Raw genomic sequence first — 19,837 nt, forward strand, 5'->3', positions numbered from 1 at the left:
AGTCACCAGTGTGATTCAGCATTAACTTTCAGTTTGCACCTTATTCTCCACCTCTACCTGTTACTACAGCCTTTAATGCAGTTAAACTGTTTAATCTATAACATGGCATCATATTGTATGAGCTGGTCGAGGTCAATGAGGGTGTAAAGTAACCATAAAGTAGTACAGTTACATTCCTCCACTGCCCCAGATCTCACCACAGTCGACAGGTTTAGTTCCCGGCGGTGTCCGTGTGTTGGGTATCTCCACTCCAGTGACGACGTTGACGCACCAGCAGTACCCGGTCGACCCGAGCACTGCTGCGGGCGGTAGTTCCCCTTGGCGTCACACTGAGGCAGAACGCTCCGATGGCGGTGGAACAGTGCTGCCGCTCATACTCGCAGAGGCCCATGTGCCTGGAGGGGGGTGGTGGAGTTGTACGGGCGCTCGGCTCAGGGTCAGAAGAGCAGAGAGTGTGAGACACACACCGAGCACCCTCATGATGATGAGTTCTATTTCAGAGGAGAACATTACAAAAGATTATTCTACCACATCTATTACATTAAAAACTGAACCTATAAAACAGACACAACATTCATAGACTGATACACCTGTCAGACACTACAAAAGATGATCCCATATTAATAATAGTGTGTTTAAATAAGGTAATATTAGTATTAGTTTTGATTAAAAATCTGAAGAAGACTCACCTTTAATAGGATCAGCTGGTGTGATGAGTCAGGTACGACAGGCCTCTGTTGCTTCTCTGCCTTTTATTCTGCAGATGAACGATGATGCTGCTCTTCTTCTTTTGGTGTAAAATGTTACACCAACAATGACTCCTTTCAGCAGAATGACACAGCAAACCTGCAGAGATGGGTATTGTTTTATCTTTACCTTATTTATTGTATACTGTATCAGCAGACAAGCCCTTGTGTATACACAGTTTGTCTACTATGAGTTTTAGGTTTCATCATTTTTATATCAGCTTTTCATTTCATTGTTCCCAGTGTCTCATTGTGTCTGTTTCCCAGACTATCTTCTGTCTGTTTGTGCTCCCTGGTTTGAGGTTACTTGTAACTTAAGGATCAAAAGGAAGATTTAAAACATTGAGTGATACATCAAAATTTGTTCTTATCTAATCTAAAGTTGATCTTCTTTTATAACCTTGTTTTGCACATATCTGGGTTACAGACTATTTTTACATTGATCACTTGAGACTGACTGGATTATATCATATTATATGATAATATCCAGTACAGACAATATGAGAAATAAAATCCAATGAATCTCTAATATTTTATGTCTTGATGCCCAAATATCACACCGTAATAAGAAGCCTGTTTCCCATACTGCTATTGTATTGCTGTTGTATTATGACATTTCGATCACAGTATCAGTGAGTAACTGATGCCACTTCATACCAAAGAAGCATTTTTAGGTCACAAACAACTTGCTTGTGGCGTCTGTCAGCTTCTGCCACGTCCTGTAGGTTTGTCTTAGTCTGTCAGATGTCGTCCAATCATCAGCTTTGAAACCACAAAAACAGCAACTGCAACAACTGCATCACCTTCACAAAACCAAAAACACAACAGCTGAAGCATGAGGAATGGATCAAGGTTCCTGAGGTCATTTGTTCCCCAGTCAACATCTATTAACCTTCCTGTTGTGTTTGGGAACAGAGCCTCAGAAGGTAAACTCAACAACCCTAAACTGTTTGATAAGTTCCCTGAAATACAGCAGTGCTGGGGAACAGAAAACCCTTCTGATGAGTTGATGAGTAGTGAGTAAATACAGAGCTAGGGAACATCTTTTTCAGGTTCCCATTGTGTGCTAAAAAGAGCTGGGGAACACGGGACCCTGGGAGAGCACATAACTTATGATTATAAGACCCTGAGAACATGTGTTCCCATTGTGTGTCAACATAGGAGTGACCCATGTTTATCTGCTGACTGGACTGAAATCTGATTTCACACAGATTTCAGAGCTTGTGTTTTAAAAGCATTTGATAAATTACTCTTTGACTAAAAACTTTATTTTCAGGAGTTTCTCCCAGCTCTACTACTTCCACAGCTGCAGGGCATCACATCTGTCTGTCAAGATGATTACATGGGTTTAACTGTGCTTTAGTAAATTTTTTTTAAAAGAGTTTGGCACCATCTGGTGGCAGTGTTGAGAATGACACTGTAATTTACAACGATTTCACAGAGACTGTCTAAAATTTCTACTAAAACACAGAGGCAGTTAAAGTACTTTAAACATACTCCTGCTTGAAGATACATGTTATTAGATTCAGTGTAACTCACCATTTTCAAGGATATCATCATCTCTGACGTCCATCAGGAGGATACGTCCAGACACCTGCTTAGGAATTACAGAAAAAAGATGCTTCTTACAGCTGCACAGCTTGCCTGTTACCAGTCATTAATAATCATATATTTCTGCCCACTGAAAGGATGTTTTCACTCTGACTCCTAACTCAACTCACTTTGATCATTTTATATTCATATGGACTCTGGAATGAGCAGCACTGAAAAAAAGAGGAACCTCGTGCACCAGGATGATTCATTAACTGAAGTTTGTCTTCCTTCAGTGTCAAAACTGACACCCTGATTAGCTGGACAACAAAAAGAAGAATCAGATTCTGACTGTGTGAGTCACTGTGGAGATAGTTTAGTCAGTTTTGAATCATCTGATGTAAGGTGAGGTTTCTTCTTTTATCTTCTGTCCCTTTAACTCCTTTACTTGTTCTTACCTCTAAAGTTTACACTGAGGACATTTTGGAAACTGAAAACATTTTGACAAGTGTTCTTCAGAGAGAATTTTAGAAAGTGAGAATACTTTTGATTCATAATGATTTTAGTCAGATATTCTGCAGCTAACTGTTATTTGTAAATGTTATGGTAGACAGAGCTGTATGTACTGTATGTTTTATGTTGAGCTGATTGTAAATGATCGTCCACTTTATGAGCGGGGTTCTTCATCAGTTGTAGAAGACATTTCTTTCTCTTTTGCTCCACTTGTAGTTCACATAAACAAAGTGGAAACATCTTAGTTTGCCTGACAAATCTTCATGAGGGACAAAGTTGGCAACAGCCAGAAAGCCAGAGCGGAAGTCATTGTGGTCACAGTCCTGTGGCTACAGAACTTATTATGTAACAGAAACCACACACAAGATAATATTACGTTTGGCTGCTTTACTTCAGCTTGGATTTTTTAGTCATAATTAACAGAAGCGGAGCTGATTCAATGAGACAACAAACACTAAAATGACTTTACGTGGTCTAACAAGTCTGAAGATGCACATAAGGTGAATTTTCTGGACTTATTTCTTTATGCACTTGAACATCTTTACAGATGCACACTCTCACAGGTTTCCTCCCGAGAGTTCATTTTCATGCTCACTACCTCTTTTCACACTTGGTTGGAGCCATCACCCCCGCGGCCTCACTTCCTCTCTGCACGGTCATAAAAACAATCCTTCAGCCTCCTCTTTTTCAGTTTGAATGATTACATCTCTCGCCTCGTTTTTGGGAATCAGCTCGACAGAAGAAGAAAAAAAAAATCAAGGTAAGGCAACAAAAAAAGTTATGTTAGAATCATAGAGCATGAAGTTTGAGAAGTCGCTACAGTGCTGTGTCAGTTATCATTTTGTCATTTTACAACAGCAGCTAAATGATAAATGACAAAATAGGGAAGCATTTAATCAGATGAGCGCTGTAAAACAGGGTGAATGCAGTTATAAATTAGTTAATGTGCAGACTGAAGGGGCGTCAGTTTTTATGGTGTCTCTTCCTGATTAAAAAACATATAAAGTCATGCTCATTATTTTTTTTTCATCTACGTAATGACTCTGTTAGTTGTTTCAGTGCTGACACTGTGCAGCTAAATCATTTTAAGTCGAGGATTCTAACCTTATTACTTTATTTTCTCTCGTGTCAGATGTTTTCTCATAAATATAAGACAGGAAAAACGTTTCAATGTCTCAACAAACACCAAAGTATGTTAAGTGTGTAAATATACATTATTAAATGGCCAAAAGTAGCTTTGGGGAAATGGAAACATTTAAGCATACATTTGATTTTAAAAATGATTGAAGATTTATATAAATAATACCCAACTTCGTTTGATTTAGTACTGCCAAAATAAGTGTAAATACATGCTACAAAATACTGAAGCATTTGAGACATCTGTAGAGTAGACACATGTGAAACCACAAAATGTTACTGGATGTTTCAGTATATGAATACTTTGGTTTACGCACAATTCAACATGGTGGAGAGTGTATGAGTGCTGAAATCATTCGGGAAAAGATGCATCACAAATTAAACTCCTCTCTGCTCATCAGTGTATGCACTCACTGTGAGAATTAGCATCACACATAAAGGTCAAAATAAAAAGTTACAGACTTCCTCTTCTATCAAATTCCACTTCCTCCCTCGGTTTTCTTTCACTTTTGTACCGTTTTATTTTATTTCCTTCTGCTTCACTCTGTCCTCCTCCAGCATGGGACAGCTGTCCAGCCTCCACCACTTCCTCTTCCTCCTCTTCCTCTTCTCCCTGTGCTGGGGTCAGAGGACAAACCAGGATACTGGGAGGCCGTCCTGCAATCGCTGTGACCGCCGGCTGTCCTGCGACTGCTCCCGTGGCGGATTCACCCGCGTTCCCATGGTAACGGACCGCGCACTCACTCTGGATCTCTCCTTCAACAACATCACCGAGGTTACGGACGTTGACCTGACGGGCCACGAGCAGCTGAGGGCTCTGAGTCTCCATGGTAATGCTGATGGGTTTTTATTGGGATAAGGCCCAAACACTTTGATGACTTCTCATCTGTGTGTCTATAGGGTCAAGAATGAACTTTGAACTCTGGGTTTTAAGGCAACATGGACAAGAAATAAAAGGAAGTTTCATTGGTCTGAAACCAAAGTAACTAAAAGTACAATCTTATTCTACATATGCTTCATAAACTGCCACCTTAGCAGGTCAGAAATGACCAGGGGAAAACAAAGACAGTAACAAGAACAACAACAATAATAATAATAATAATTAATGATTCTCAATGTTGATGCGTCTGAAACCCCTGATACAATCCTTGTTAGAATATAGGCGTTTTCTTATCTTACTGTCCTGCAGGTAACAGACTGGTTGTGATCGATCCGTCAGCGTTCAACTCTCTGTGGAGTTTGGAGGAACTGGACCTCTCTGACAATCAGCTCACTGCTCTCGACCCCAGGTGGTTCAGCAAGTTAGGAGCTCTGCAACAGCTCAACCTGCTCAACAACCCGTACAGGTACAGAGCGTAAGTTTCATGCTGTGTATGTGTCCACAGACCTTTGGCCTTGCAGTGCAGTCTCTTCCTCTCTCTTCTCTTCTCCAGCTGCATAGGTTCTGCTCCGGTGTTTGACGGGCTGGTCAGACTGAGGAGGCTGGCGTTCGGAGGTCCTGCTCTGAGGGAGATACAGAGAGGAGCTCTGTCAGGAGTCTCTCAGCTGGAGGAGCTCACTGTGCACGCCAACAACCTGACCAGGTTTGAGAGGGATGCTGTTTCTACTGCTGTTACTACATGAGAGCCAAACGTCCTCCTGACAGACATGATGCTTCTCTAGAGTAAATGAAGTCTGTCTGTGTCAGATTTGAAAAGTTCTGACAACAATCTTGAATGATTTCCTGGCACAACATACAGTAACTAAACCTGATCTGTGTGAGAGCTGATGCAGCTGATTTAGGAGGATATCGTGTGAGATTCCAATCCCGAGGTCTTTAAACCTGTGTCATAAATATATTGTTTTAATCTTTTAGAAAAGTTATTTCCTAAAAGAGCTGGTTACTGTGGTTTTTAGGTGCCAGCCTGTCACTCTCTCCTGCCTCTAACTTCCTCTGAAGGTACGAGTCCGGTGCTCTGGCGTACGTTTGGCCGCTGGGTCGTGTCACTTTGAGCCTCCATGGACCGTTTTTAACAGACAGAGCCTTAGCCTCATCTGTGCTCGCCGACGTGTCGTACCCTGAGACACCTATGGTCCTGGAGGACCTCTATCTGATTGGGAATGAGTCTGTCAAGCCCTTCTATGAAACAGCCAAAAGGAGGGTCAGGTGTGTTACAATGTTACACGACATGAGACAAAAACCTTGTTTTTGCCGGACAAACCAACCAGTGACTCCTCTGTGGTTCCACTCCTCAGGTACATAACTTTCCGTAACCTTTTCATCTCTGATGAGACCATTGTTCGCCTCCTAGTGGTTGTTAACGGAGTGCCAGTCATATCCTTTATCGTTGACAATGTCACGCTGACAGGCGAGGGCAGGTAAGAAATGAGTGTCTGCATGATCTTAAGAACCATAAGCACAGTTTCTATTAGCATCTGACCTTCCTGTAACTGTAACACAAAATGGTTCAGTTTTAGTTTGACTGCATTCTTGAAGGCGAAATGTCTTCAAGAAACCTAAAACAAGTCCAGTTGCCTTTAGCACTTAAGATTGTTTGTTGTTATCTGGTTGGTGTTAGGTGGGAGAGAGCCAACTGGACAGATCACAGAGCTGTTGATGAGTTTGTCGTACGAAACGTCGTGGTGCTGGACGTCTTTAAGTTTGTCTCATTTCTACAGCTGCAGTTTCTGCTGCAGTACCCCAGGAAGGTGTCTGTAATAAACTCCAAGGTAAAAAAAAGGTGATATTTGTTGATACATCAGTGCTTTCTATTACCACAGCAATGAGTGTGATTTTAATGTCAGAATTCAGAGGATAGAACTCGTGGCTCATATCCTCTTCTACAGAATGACATTTTTCATTGCAAACTCCTCTCATGACTTTTACCCTCAGGCGTTTGTGTTGCCCTGCCCCACGTCCAGCCTTTTAATGAACCTGCAGTACTTCGATCTGTCTGACAACCTGCTGACCGACATGACTCTGACTGAGACCCTGTGTAACGGAAACGGCACGCTGAAGGACCTCCGAGTTTTAAACGTCAGCGGAAATGCTCTGAAGGTGCCTTCATGAACCTGCTGAGAAGTTCTCCTGCTGATGAGTAAAAATGAGAGCCCTGGTTTGAAGAATAAATGACCTGCAGTCTAATGACTTCTTTGCCTCTATTCCACCTCTGCCCAGTCTTTGTCGACGGTGAGCCGACTGGTAACGAAGCTCCGCAAACTGACCCACCTGGACATCAGCAGGACCGACTACAGCTTCATGCCCCAGAGCTGCCCCTGGCCCTCCACCCTGCGACACCTCAACATCTCCGGAGCTAAACTTACCACCGTCACCCCCTGTCTACCCACAACTCTGGAGGTACTGAGAGTGCACCACGTAGCAGGTATCACAACAACACTCACTGTTTAAGCACTTGTTTGTACTTTATCATGTATAGGTATTGGATCTGAGCAACAACGATCTCAAAGACTTCACCGTGGCCCTGCCATCCCTGAGAGAGCTCCACCTCTCTGGGAATAAGTTTCTAAGGCTGCCCCCTGGAAATCTGTTCCTCAACCTGCAAGCACTGACCATACAGGTAAAAAACAATCACACCTCACACCTCTGCTTCCAATCCTCTTTGTGTTCTGCAGTCTGACCCCTCTTTGTTCTTCCACAGTCAAACACCCTAAACATGTTCGACCGTTCAGATCTCCAGTCATACAAACGACTCTCGAACCTCCAGGCAGGTCAGAACAAGTTTGTCTGCTCCTGTGACTTTGTCGCCTTCCTCCAGTCGACCATTAAAGGAGACGGAGATGTGCAGTTAACAGACGGAGAGGAGAGCTACGTCTGTGACTCTCCTCTCTACCTGCAGGGGGAACAAGTGGGTCAAGTCCACCTGTCTGTTGTCGTGTGCCACCGGGTTTTGTTCGTGTCCGTGAGCTGTGGGGTGGCGCTGTTCGTTGGGGTTCTGCTGTGCATCCTGCTGTGGCGCCTCCATGCCTTCTGGTACATCAAGATGACTTGGGCGTGGTTAAAGGCCAAGCATAGCTCCCGGCGCCGGCAGCGACTCAGAGATGATCCCAGTTCAGACGCACTGCTAACCTTTGATGCCTTCGTTTCCTACAGTGAAAGAGACGCAACCTGGGTAGAAAACTTCCTGGTCCCTGAGCTGGAGGAGCCAAGGTAAGTCCTGACCTCTGCCTTTACCTCTCAGTTAGCAGGGTGTTTCAGCACTGTAGCTACTGATTTCAATGTCATTCCATGGGTCAAGAGATTAGCGTGGGTGGCACTAGACATCAAATAATTAATTCATCCTGAAAAAAAGTTTTGGGCTCCAGATTCTCAGTAGACTCAGTCATTTAATTAACAGGGATTCCATTCTAAAATGAGTGAGCCATTTGTCAGGTCTACACACTTTAACTTCTGACTAAACCTGTGGAGGAACATCACCTGTTTTCTGGTTCATGCTCCCACAGTGAAGCAGGTGAAAACTCCATGAATCCCAGACCCCTCCGGCCACTGACCCTATGTCTTCACAAGCGGGACTTCCTTCCCGGACAGTGGATCGTGGACAACATCATGAGCGCCATGGAGCGCAGCCGGCGGACCGTCTTCATCCTCTCAGAGAACTTTGTCCAGTCTGACTGGTGTCGCTACGAGCTGGACTTCTCTCATTTCTGGCTTTTCGACGGGGACGCCGGCGGCGACCCGGCCATCCTGATCTTGCTGGAGCCGCTGTCCAAGGACGACATCCCCAAGCGCTTCTGCAAACTGCGCAAACTCATGAGCTCCACCACGTACCTGGAGTGGCCCCAAGAGGAGGAGAGAAGGGAGGAGTTCTGGAGGAGTCTCCGCAACTCTCTGAGAGGAGGAGAGGAGGATGACTGAGAGAGAGAGAGATGGAGAGAAAGAGTGAGCACAAAAAGCAACAAACGCAGCGTAAACAAGAAATAGATGAAAGAATAGAAAAAAGAAGGAGTGTGAGGGAAGAGTGAAGAGTCAGAGGAAAGAAAAAGATGATGAAAGAAGAGGAAATAAAGGAGCTGGAGCCCTTTAACATAAAAGATGAGAAGTAATGTTAGAGAAAAGATGAAGTGTAAGAGATGAACAAATCATCATGTATTTACCACAGTTGTTGAGATTCCCAGTTTATTATTTTGTGTCCTAGAAGAACTAAACACGATGTTTAGTTTAGACACATTCCGTTACTGTAGCTCAGCTGGAGCTCTGCTTTTTATTTAGCTTGTATTTGTTTACATTTTGTAAAACTATCACTAGTAAAAGTTTCCTGAATTAGCTGTTTGCACTTCCTGTTTGCAGTGAACCCATAGTTGTAGAGTTAAACTGTTAAACTTTAAAACATGATGATTCTCAGGCATCAGGATTTAATGGACGTCTCTCTGCAGCGCATCAGAGATCATTTACTTAATGTAAGTTGCACTAAATGTATAAATACGTGTATCATGTCTGTGTTTACATGGGAGTTATTAAAACAAGCAACAAGACTGAAACAAACACAAGAGCTGCACAACAGTTAAAAACATCCTGTGTAAATATCTGGTATTTTTCTTGTAAAGTCTTGACAAACTTTCAACCTGACTAAGATGACCTGCTGCTTCTGTCGCTTATTTTGCTGGTAATGTGGGGAAACGGCCACATGGAGGAGCTGTTGGTTGATCATCTATGTGAGGGCAGCCATGTTCTGTAGTGTATTCCCTCCAGTGTCTGTAGTTCACACAGAGAAGTGTTTTCCTGCTGTATGTTGTTTTCTTTGTTCTAAACCCAGATATATGTGGAGTAACAACATGGACATCCTTCAGTTTTACAAGTAATTCATTTTAATTAGTTACCTTAAAACTGTGTTTTCCCTGCTCCAAAGACAGAATAAACCCCCTCTGTTGTAAATACAGTGCACATGGAAACAACATGTTTTATTATTACAGCCCAGTGTTTAGACTGAAGGCAGGAAATGGGTGAACAGTCACATATAATAAACCTAAATGAAGAAAAAGGAATGACATGACATATAACGAAATGATATAATATAATGAAAGAGATACTTTATTACTGTTGTAATTGTTGACTAATTGAACATTTGTTGCTGTTAGTTGCTGGTGTTTAGCACATTGTTGGTGCATTATTGGGGAAAACTAGATATGGAACTGCAAAACACATCAATACAACTGTAAGAATCCCCAGTTGTCTGTGGAGTTATTCAACAAGATAAGTTTTTTTAATGTAATGTCAAATATGCTATGCTCACACAAAGGTAATGCATGATGATGATTTCACACTGCTCCAGAAAAAAGGACAGGTTCCCTGATTCATATGATGTATACACCACCTGATACTGACTGAACAAAATACCTAAATAAAACTAAACCCAGACAGTCTATGTAGGTTTTAAAAGGTTAATATAATCAACAAAAGCATAAAACACTAGAAGCAAATTCCTCATATGAGAACAAATTTGTCTATAAACCTGATTCTGATGTAGAGATAACACAACAGGAGACTGAAAGTTAACAGCTAACAAAGCCTGAAACACCTCTGACAATGACACTGAAGCTTTCACCAACAAGTTAACAGTAGATGGTTGTGAATACAGCACAACAGACAGCTTCCTGGGATCCAAGCTCAGTGTTATAAAGGAAACAAAATCATTTATATTGAATAGTTAAACAAAAACAAACATACATTAGCATCTAGTTTACTGTCCTCTCCCTACAAAACAAGAGTCACAGTTTTATAGAGCTGGGAGCAAAATGATTTCACAAACTAGAAAATAACAATACATGCAGATGTGTTTAGGCAGAGGATGATTCAAATACCTAACTGCTGTCCATCGACTCAGGATCAGAATCAGAATCTGCTTGCTCAGCCCCAACTATTGTTTTCAGGTGTGTGTTTTTCTTTGCTTTCTCCTCAACTTTCTCTAACAGTTTCTCATCTCCCTTTTCCTTGAGATTACTCACAAACTTGTTAAATATAGTGAGCAAAGAATGGACGAACTCTATTACACTCTTTGTATGTTGTGGAAACCCGTAAGTATATCCTGCGCTGTGCAAACCAAAAACTCTGCCATCAGCGTCAAACACTGGGGAGCCAGAGGAGCCGTGGTACATGAAAGTGTCCTCGGTCACTACATAGTCTGCTTTATTTCCACCCATCATTATGTTTTCAATGCCTTGTTCTTCAGTCCTGTTAAAGACTGAGTGGACAATGAACTGATCTCTAACAGCTTGGTCCCTCTTCTCAATGATACATATAGGATCAATTTTCTTCACTCCACCTGCTGGGTGACCAATAATACAGGCCTCACTATCCTGAGGCATTGGACCAAATTTCTCCAGCAGCCCTGGTGGTACCTTAATTTTCTTTGTTGTTTTTTTGTTGGGTCTCTGGCCCTCAGGGTTGAGCTCAATTACAGCATAATCTAACTCAACATCAAGGTCAATCAATGTTTTCTTACAAGTGAAATAATAGTAATTTATGTCAGGCTCAGGCTCTTCATAGTCAAACAGAGCCAACACATCTGTATCCACCTGAAACTTTGTTTCGTCAACATGACCTTTAAATAAATGAGCATTGGTCAGGATGAAGTTATCAAACAGCACAAAGCCTGTTCCCTCACAAACATCCTTAACAACAATCTTACAAACAGACTCGCCCAGTTTCAGCAGCTTCCTGACTCTGTGAACTTCACTGAAAGACTGTTGGATCTTCCCAAAATTTTCCTTCCTCAGCTTCAGTTCTTCCTGATAAGAATCACCAGTGAATCTTTCTTCCATCCATTTTTTCAGATCTGGAAACTGCTGACGCAGTAGCTCATAAATCTTCTTTGTGTTGCTGCTGCCTGACTTCTCCAGTGCTGTTTTTACACTGACTGCACTCGGCTCTGGTACATCTGAGACTGATTCATGCCTGCGTTGTCCTCTCTTTTTCCGAAGAAGACATATCTTGAATGCTTTCTGATCTAGGTTGTCAACCTTTTGTGTACATTCAGTGAGGACATTTGGATTCTCATTGTCAGACAACTTGAATTTGCCGAGGTCGTCAATGAAGCGACCGTCTCTTTTCAGAGCTTCTTCCACAGTCGTCCCCTTCTCTCCATAAACACAGAGATACTTGAACTGTTTGACAGCATTGCTTCTAAAAAGCTCTTTTGTTTTGGTGTGTACCCCTCCCTCTTTATCAATGTAGATGACAGAATATTTGTCTCTTGGTTTTATTTCTTTGTCATGTTGGTCTCGGGCCTCTTCTATCTTTTTTGTTTTACAAAATATGACCAGAGACTCACCTTCCCTGATACAAGAACAAGGGAAATGTGTTGCAATGATCTGTTTCTTATCAGCTGAACCCAGCTGAATTACAATATTTTCATCATCAGCAGCATACGTAATCTTCTCCTTATATTTTTTATCGGATTTTATCACCTCCAGCACAGTGCGAGGTTGATCACAGTCAATGGTGTATTCTTTACGGTCCTTGGGACTGAACTTCACTTTGAATTGATGTGAATGTCTGCCCTGCAGGAAATCAGAGTAACAAAAAAATTTAGACACTCTTGTTTTAATAGAAATGCGACCTATTTTGTGCATGTAGTTTATTGTAACTCAACTCACCACAGAACCACTGTCATTGTCCCCCATCACTCTCCCTTGACAGCCTGTAACAGTATGTTGCAAAAACATGGACCTCATTCAAGAAATGTTCAAAGTGATGACGAGTTGTATAAAAATGGTTTGCACTGACGCAGCCAGTCATAAAGAACTATCTTCAGAGACCAGAGGAACAAGAAGTCCATGCAGTAGATGGTCTGAACCCCAAAGAAACCCCATCCCAATATCATGGAATCAGTCTGGGATCACATGAAAAAACAGAAGACGCTGAGACAACCTGAATCCACAGAAGAACTGAGGCAACCTCTCCAAGGTGCTGAACAATCTACCTGGTAAATACCTGAAAAACTGTCTGCAGATGTACCAAGGACAACTGGAGCTCGTTTAAGTGCAGAGTTACAACAAATACTGATCTGGATTAGGTTTTTTCCTCTGTTCTGTAGTTTGCATGATATTAACTGAAAAACAAAAACTATTCATGGTGATACTGAAAGCATCTTTGCTTTACCTTTAGTCTAAAACTTTTACACTGAACATTAAGTTTCATTTTATATATTTCTGAATTGTTGCAGGTTGTTTTGATGCTTTATGTTCTTTAACTTTTAGTCGTTTTGCTCACATCACCAATACACCACTGTCACCAATACACCACTGTCACCAACATCCATATCACAGAATCACCAATACATTGTAATTGGACCTGTGTGAAGTTTAAAGCTTCTCAGGTTTCACTGATGCTGAATACTTTGTCTCCCTCATGTACGTAAAAATTCCAAATGTATTATTCAATCACCTAATGAATCTCTTACTATTTCACAATGACAGAGAGCTCACCTGAGAGGCTGTGGCTCCACCTGACTGTGTGCTCTCTGTGCTGGTAAAGCTGCTGCTGCTGCTGCCAGGATCGTCCTGATAAAAAGATGCATATACAAACCGATCAGTTGAGCTGTGTACGTTCTGTAACTGTAATAAATGGAGGCAAATTGCTTGAAACTTCAGCAACAGAAAGAAAATGTAATTGTTTTTTTAATTCACATGATTTTTTTTCTTATAATCATTGAAAATTATCCAACTCACCAACTCTCTTGAACATATGGAGAATCATCATTTTACATGCTACTCTTTTCACTATAGAAAAGACCATATGACCATACTGTATGTCGGAATAAAGAAGTAAAGTCTTACCCTGGATTTGGTCAAAGAGATCTGTGGAAGTCCAACTTTCAGTTTGGTTTAGAGGTTTATGAAGCACATGCTCTTCCCATATATATACTGTGTTTCTATCGGTACTGCCAGTAAAAAAGCAAGGGAAAGACGTGACAGTGGCGTGACAATGGTGTTAGTGCTTTCCTTTTTAGTGCTTCTGATTTGACTGTAGTTGGGTGTGTACACCTTGTTAGATGCAAACCTTTGTTCCCCAGCAAGTCTGTCAACATTTTAGCAACATGCACCAAACGTATTCTACAGTAGTTAAGCTTACAGAATTGATCTGTATGGTCACCCAAGGGACGACCATTTTACTATATTACTCTTCTAGTTCATCTTTTCTGGTCAGAGGAATGGTCTTTTTAACATGTCATAGGAAAAACCTATGACAGGAGGAAATACAGAATAAATACATTGCTTGTAACGTGGTAACTGGGACCGGCCTTGCATCCCCCTTATTACCCAACATAAATAGAGATGCCTATGTAATGTTAATGCCACACGTTTTTTGGAAATCTGAGTTTGCGTGGCTGCTCAGAAACGACATGACCTACAACAAACCCAGCTTGTAACATTGATTGCACAACAACAGTGTGGAATCAGACAGTGGCAGCAGTGAGAGAGAATACTTTCAGTTTCTGTTTTCTCATCAAGTATTTTTCTGCTCTAGTTGCCCTGCAAGGATAAACTGATCTGATATGAGAAAGTCGATCTCATCAGCATCTTAAAATGGGTTCTTTCAGTGTTTCTAAGCAGTTTATTAAAGGGATTTCAAACATAAATATATTTATTCCAGTGATCTTAGAAGGAAGTACAAGACCTCACTGCTGCTGCAGTCTTTACATTAATCTGACAACAATCAGTTCAGACTTATCACTGGTTAAGTGATACAGACTCAAAGCTCTCATATGTGAAGCTATGGTGTGTTTCTGTGTCTTAGAGCCACAAGTTGTCACTGCAGTAATTTTGTTGGCTGGTTAGTGAAGGACAGGCAACATGCTGACCCACAGTAATGACGGGACAGAGATGAAGTGCATTAAGGAGCACTTTGAAAACAAGGTATGTAGAAAGAGTGTTACATTAGCTGAAAAACACAACTTGTTTGACAGTAAGTGCAGCTGGTGATATCCTTTCAGGGGGACTGATATTTCTGTTAGCCCAATAAAACCATGTGAACCAGTTACATAACAATTCCTCAGGACTCAGCCTTAAAACATAATTCTCTCCTTTTCTAAATAATTTTGTGTGCCTAAACCCGTACTGCATCAAAAAAGTTAGGAACTGATTTTCAGCATATTTCATTATATCGTACTGAGGATGAAAAAGGCAACTGCAGATACTTTGGAACAAACACAAGATAACCAAGTACAAGTACTGTTACCTTCTTATTCTGTGCAAAACATTCTGTGACTGTACAATTACAAAGGCTATTTGCTTTAATATTTTTATGTCAAAAGAAGCAATGCATCTCAAATATGGGGACCCTACTCTCTTTACTCTGGCTAAAGTTCACATCAATAGTCAGACATGCTTTCAGTGGTCTCATTGAAATGAATGAGGGAGCTGCATTTCTTTCATGCGGAGACGACTTTATTCATAAGGCACCACTCAGGCATAATGTAATTCAAAGGCACAGAAATACAGTAAAATAAGGCATCAAAGGAAAACATCATTAAATTGCATTTAAAAGACAATTTAAAATGGAAAATAAATTGTTTGACATTAAAAGAATCTTGCTCCACAGGTGTGGAGGATAGAACGTAAAAGCTACTCCATCATGTTTAGTTTTGATTCTGGGAACCTAAACCTCAGATGATGAGGAGTCTGGAGAGACAACTCAGTAATTTGTAGGCTTTTAGAAACCTTCCTTTGACATACAGGAAGCCAGAGCAGAGATTTAAAGACCAGAGTAATGTGCTGCACTTCCTTGGTGTTGTAAAGACTCAGCATTCTGGATGAGCTGCAGCTGTCTGGTTGAGGTTTTACTAAGAACTGTCAGGACACTATTACAATAGCACAGCCTGCTGAGAATAATAAAATCTTCAGACAAAAAGCCAATTCACAACAGAGGTCATCTCGAGGCACTGAGAGCTTTTATCCAATTGCTCTAATTCATAATAACCAAATGACACAAAGCAGTTCCTGTCTTCGGGATCTTAGTCAACTCAGTCAAATGCAGCACGTGATGATACAAAAACAGATTTTTTTGACGTCATTGCTCAGATCTCTTTAAAAAAAGGTCTCTGTGCTTAGGAGAAAAGGCATTGAGGAAATTGTTTTTGTATTTTTAGTTTTTGTAGTATTAAATCGCAGAAAAAAAACGTTTCAATTATCTTTCCTAAAAAAGGTACGTTTGATTTGGGCCTATAGTAAATCAGTGAAACACAGGAGCCTCTGATCTGAATACCTAATTGGTGTCCATTGGCTCATCAGCCTCCAGTATCTCTTTTAAGTACTGGTTTTTCTTTGCTTTCTCCTCAACTTTCTCTAACAGTTTCTCATCTCCCTTTTCTTTGAGATTACTCACAAACCTGTCAAATATAGTGAGCAGAGGATGGGCGAACTCTATCACACTCTTTGTATGTTGTGGAAACCCGTAAGTATATCCTGCGCTGTGCAAACCAAAAACTCGGCCAAGAGCATCAAACACTGGGGAGCCAGAGGAGCCATGGTACATGAAAGTGTTGTAGGTCACCACACTGTCTGCTTTATTTCCACCCATCATTATGTTTTCAATGCCTTGACGGGTGATCAGTTCAGTGATTGACTGGACAATGAACAGAGTGTCTTTGTACAGATGTAAATGATCATTAACAGCCTGTTCCCTCCTCTGGATCGCAGTGATAAATGTGGGGTCCATTTTTTTTACTCCTCCTGCTGGGTGACCAATAATACAGGCCTCACTATCCTTATCCCCAGACTTAGGCACTGGACCAAATTTCTCCAGCAGCCCTGGTGGTACCTTAATTTTCTTTGTTGTTTTTTTGTTGGGTCTCTGGCCCTCAGGGTTGAGCTCAATTACAGCATAATCTAACTCAACATCAAGGTCAATCAATGTTTTCTCACAAGTGAAATAATAGTAATTTATGTCAGGCTCAGGCTCTTCATAGTCAAACAGAGCCAACACATCTGTATCCACCTGAAACTTTCTTTCGTTAACATGACCTTTAAATAAATGAGCATTGGTCAGGATGAAGTTATCAAACAGCACAAAGCCTGTTCCCTCACAAACATCCTTAACAACAATCTTACAAACTGACTCGCCCAGTTTCAGCAGCTTCCTGACTCTGTGAACTTCACTGAAAGACTGTTGGATCTTCCCAAAATTTTCCTTCCTCAGCTTCAGTTCTTCCTGATAAGAATCACCAGTGAATCTTTCTTCCATCCATTTTTTCAGATCTGGAAACTGCTGACGCAGTAGCTCATAAATCTTCTTTGTGTTGCTGCTGCCTGACTTCTCCAGTGCTGTTTTTACACTGACTCCACTCTGCTTTGCTACATCGGAGATTCTCCTCATTTCACGCTCCTGTTGTAGATTGTTTGATGCACCTGAGTTTTCCTGCTGTTTTTCATCACCTACTCTCTTATTCAGTGGAAGACATATCTTGAATGCTTTCTGATCTAGGTTGTCAACCTTTTGTGTACATTCAGTGAGGACATTTGGATTCTCATTGTCAGACAACTTGAATTTGCCGAGGTCGTCAATGAAGCGACCGTCTCTTTTCAGAGCTTCTTCCACAGTCGTCCCCTTCTCTCCATAAACACAGAGATACTTGAACTGTTTGACAGCATTGCTTCTAAAAAGCTCTTTTGTTTTGGTGTGTACCCCTCCCTCTTTATCAATGTAGAAGACAGAATATTTGCCTCTTGGATGTATTACTTTGTAATGTTGGCCTTGGGCTGCTTCGATCTTTTCTGGTTTCTGTGATATGATCAGACACTCATCTTCCCTGATACAAGAACAAGGGAAATGTGTTGCCACAATAGACTTCCTATCCTCTTTACCCAGCTGAATTACAATGTTTTCATTAGCACACTTCATCATCCTCATATATTTTTCATTTGACTTTATCGCCTCCAGCACCGTGCAAGGTTGATCACAATCAATGGTGTATTCTTTACAGTCATTGCGACTGAACTTCACTGTGAAACGATGCAAATGTCCACCCTGCAGGAATTTGGAATGACAAAATTAAAGTTAGACACCCATGTTTTGACAAAAAGTGCAACATATGGAGGTGCGATCAAGAAGTTCTAAGACTGTTCCTGTTGTGAACAAACAGAACATGGCACAGTCATTTGCATGTAGCAGATGTGAGAGACAGCTTTTGTGAATCACTATTCTGACATCAACATCAGGAGCTGTGTTACGCATGATTTTGTGACCAATTACAGGTGCATGTTTGTGATTTCACCATGAAGCAGAACCCTTTGGAAGTCTACAAGGTATCTCCGTCAACAGGCCTGGGATGACCCAACCTTTATGTCAAGGTTCATAACCAGCACCAAGAGTTGGGTCTACAGCTACGACCCAGAGACCAAACAGCAGTCTTCACAGTGGAGAAACCCACAGCTTCCAAGCCTGAAGAAGGCATGTCAGGTCAGAGCATGCTTGTCATTTTCTCTGACATTTGTGGATTTGTTGGTTTTTGCTCGTTATAGGCAAAATCTCTGAACTTTTTGATCACACCCCCTATATTGTGATTGCACTGTGTGGACTCACCGTAGCGTCACATCCATTCTCTTCCTTCACTTTCCCTTGACAGCCTATAGAGGTCTATAAATTGAGGAAAAGACTCAATGTGTTGGTCATGCACAATTAAAAGCAGCTTTAATCGCATGAAAAAAAAGTGAGTTTTACAGTTAATCAGTCATTTACTGAGCTTTAGTGTTCAAATGACAAGTTCATATTTTGATGTCAAGTTAAATGCCATATTGTCCAGGCACCACAGTTCTTAATCCTTAAGTTTAATTTATTTAGAGATGATCAAGATGGGCTCACAGTATACAGTGAGGGGTCACATGTATTGTTCAACCACCTCATAAACCTGTAACCATTTCACAATGACAGAGAGCTGACCTGAGAGGCTGTAGCTCCCCCTGGTGTTCTCTGTGTGCTGGTTGAGCTGCTGCTGCCAGGATCGTCCTGATAGAAAGATGCACACAAATACTCAAATCAGTCGGGCACGCTGTGGTTAATTCAGCAACTTTCAGCAAAAATGTTTGTTAAGTTGTGATGACGTTGTGATTGGCCAAGCTGTTACTTACATTTGTCTTCTTAAAAAAGGACCTGATGTCTTTCGTGGGTCGCTTTTTGGGAGGCATTTTCACCTAAAATCATAAAAATAAAGTTAGTTGACACACGTTACACCTGAAATTCAAGTATCAAAAACAACTGGCTGATGTTACTTTCATCCAGCAAAGAGAATTCATTGGCAACTCGACATTGATAGGGACATGTCGCTAAGCACCAATATTATCTCCCTGCAGTGAGCATACAACATACAGATACATACAACAGGACGTTTTTTGAGATTTGAGCAACTGAAAGAAGAAAAACTGACCTTAAATCCCTCTTTCTCACCATTTCATCGTTTAAAACTGACTGTCCAATAAAAGTTTTAGAGGCTGCATTTAAGTAGAAAACATTAAAAAGAAAAATGCAGGTGGTAAAACACAGTCACTAATCAGGCCACAAACCGACACTCGCTTGGTAAAAGCTTGGTAAATGTGGAGCAGTCTGACTGCACGACAAGTCTGAAAACAATGTCACAATTTCCACTGAGCAAAAACTAACATTAAACTTACTTACCATTAAAATGATACAGAAATAATGGATGACTCTACCTGTGATGATGCTGTAATGATGTATGGATTGTTCTGGTCACAATAGTGAAAATCGACAGTGTTTCCGCCTCCACCTTCACACAGGTAAACTTCCACTCAGACTGTGGTGGGTCCGTAATTTCTGCTGTATATCAAAGGCTGGGAAAAGTTGGGAGGAGCTTAAGGACCTGTGACTAACAGGGGCCTTGGAAATTTAGGTAACCTGTCAAATTACTAACCTATCATAATCACTCATATTATTACTCATTACATTTTCCATTATTAATAGAACG

At 41.2% G+C, this 19,837-nt stretch overlaps 3 protein-coding genes across 3 annotated transcripts; 1 reads left to right on the forward strand and 2 right to left on the reverse strand.

Annotated features, from left to right (window-relative positions):
- The first annotated feature begins 3,415 nt into the window (after positions 1 to 3,415).
- Positions 3,416 to 9,358, forward strand: LOC108902352 (toll-like receptor 2 type-2). The gene is made up of 12 exons (XM_018704206.2): positions 3,416 to 3,549; positions 4,485 to 4,756; positions 5,116 to 5,272; positions 5,360 to 5,509; positions 5,866 to 6,072; positions 6,162 to 6,284; positions 6,485 to 6,635; positions 6,799 to 6,963; positions 7,084 to 7,263; positions 7,343 to 7,483; positions 7,565 to 8,073; positions 8,367 to 9,358. The coding sequence occupies exons 2-12, from the start codon at positions 4,486 to 4,488 to the stop codon at positions 8,776 to 8,778; spliced, it is 2,466 nt and encodes an 821-aa protein (XP_018559722.1). The 5' UTR covers positions 3,416 to 3,549; position 4,485; the 3' UTR covers positions 8,779 to 9,358.
- Positions 9,359 to 10,234: 876 nt separating this feature from the next.
- On the reverse strand, positions 10,235 to 13,829 carry LOC108902350 (serine protease FAM111A-like). Its single transcript, XM_051068516.1, has 4 exons — positions 13,698 to 13,829; positions 13,347 to 13,421; positions 12,516 to 12,559; positions 10,235 to 12,419 (listed from the first exon to the last, which is right to left on the reverse strand). The coding sequence occupies exons 3-4, from the start codon at positions 12,540 to 12,542 to the stop codon at positions 10,722 to 10,724; spliced, it is 1,725 nt and encodes a 574-aa protein (XP_050924473.1). The 5' UTR covers positions 12,543 to 12,559; positions 13,347 to 13,421; positions 13,698 to 13,829; the 3' UTR covers positions 10,235 to 10,721.
- A 1,470-nt stretch (positions 13,830 to 15,299) lies between these two features.
- On the reverse strand, positions 15,300 to 19,670 carry LOC108902349 (serine protease FAM111A). The gene is made up of 5 exons (XM_018704202.2): positions 19,566 to 19,670; positions 18,987 to 19,049; positions 18,799 to 18,864; positions 18,442 to 18,495; positions 15,300 to 17,886 (listed from the first exon to the last, which is right to left on the reverse strand). The coding sequence occupies exons 2-5, from the start codon at positions 19,041 to 19,043 to the stop codon at positions 16,126 to 16,128; spliced, it is 1,938 nt and encodes a 645-aa protein (XP_018559718.1). The 5' UTR covers positions 19,044 to 19,049; positions 19,566 to 19,670; the 3' UTR covers positions 15,300 to 16,125.
- Between the last annotated feature and the right edge of the window lie 167 nt (positions 19,671 to 19,837).

This window comes from Lates calcarifer, unplaced genomic scaffold (assembly GCF_001640805.2).
Source record: "Lates calcarifer isolate ASB-BC8 unplaced genomic scaffold, TLL_Latcal_v3 _unitig_4814_quiver_1047, whole genome shotgun sequence".
Lineage (NCBI taxonomy): Eukaryota > Metazoa > Chordata > Actinopteri > Centropomidae > Lates > Lates calcarifer.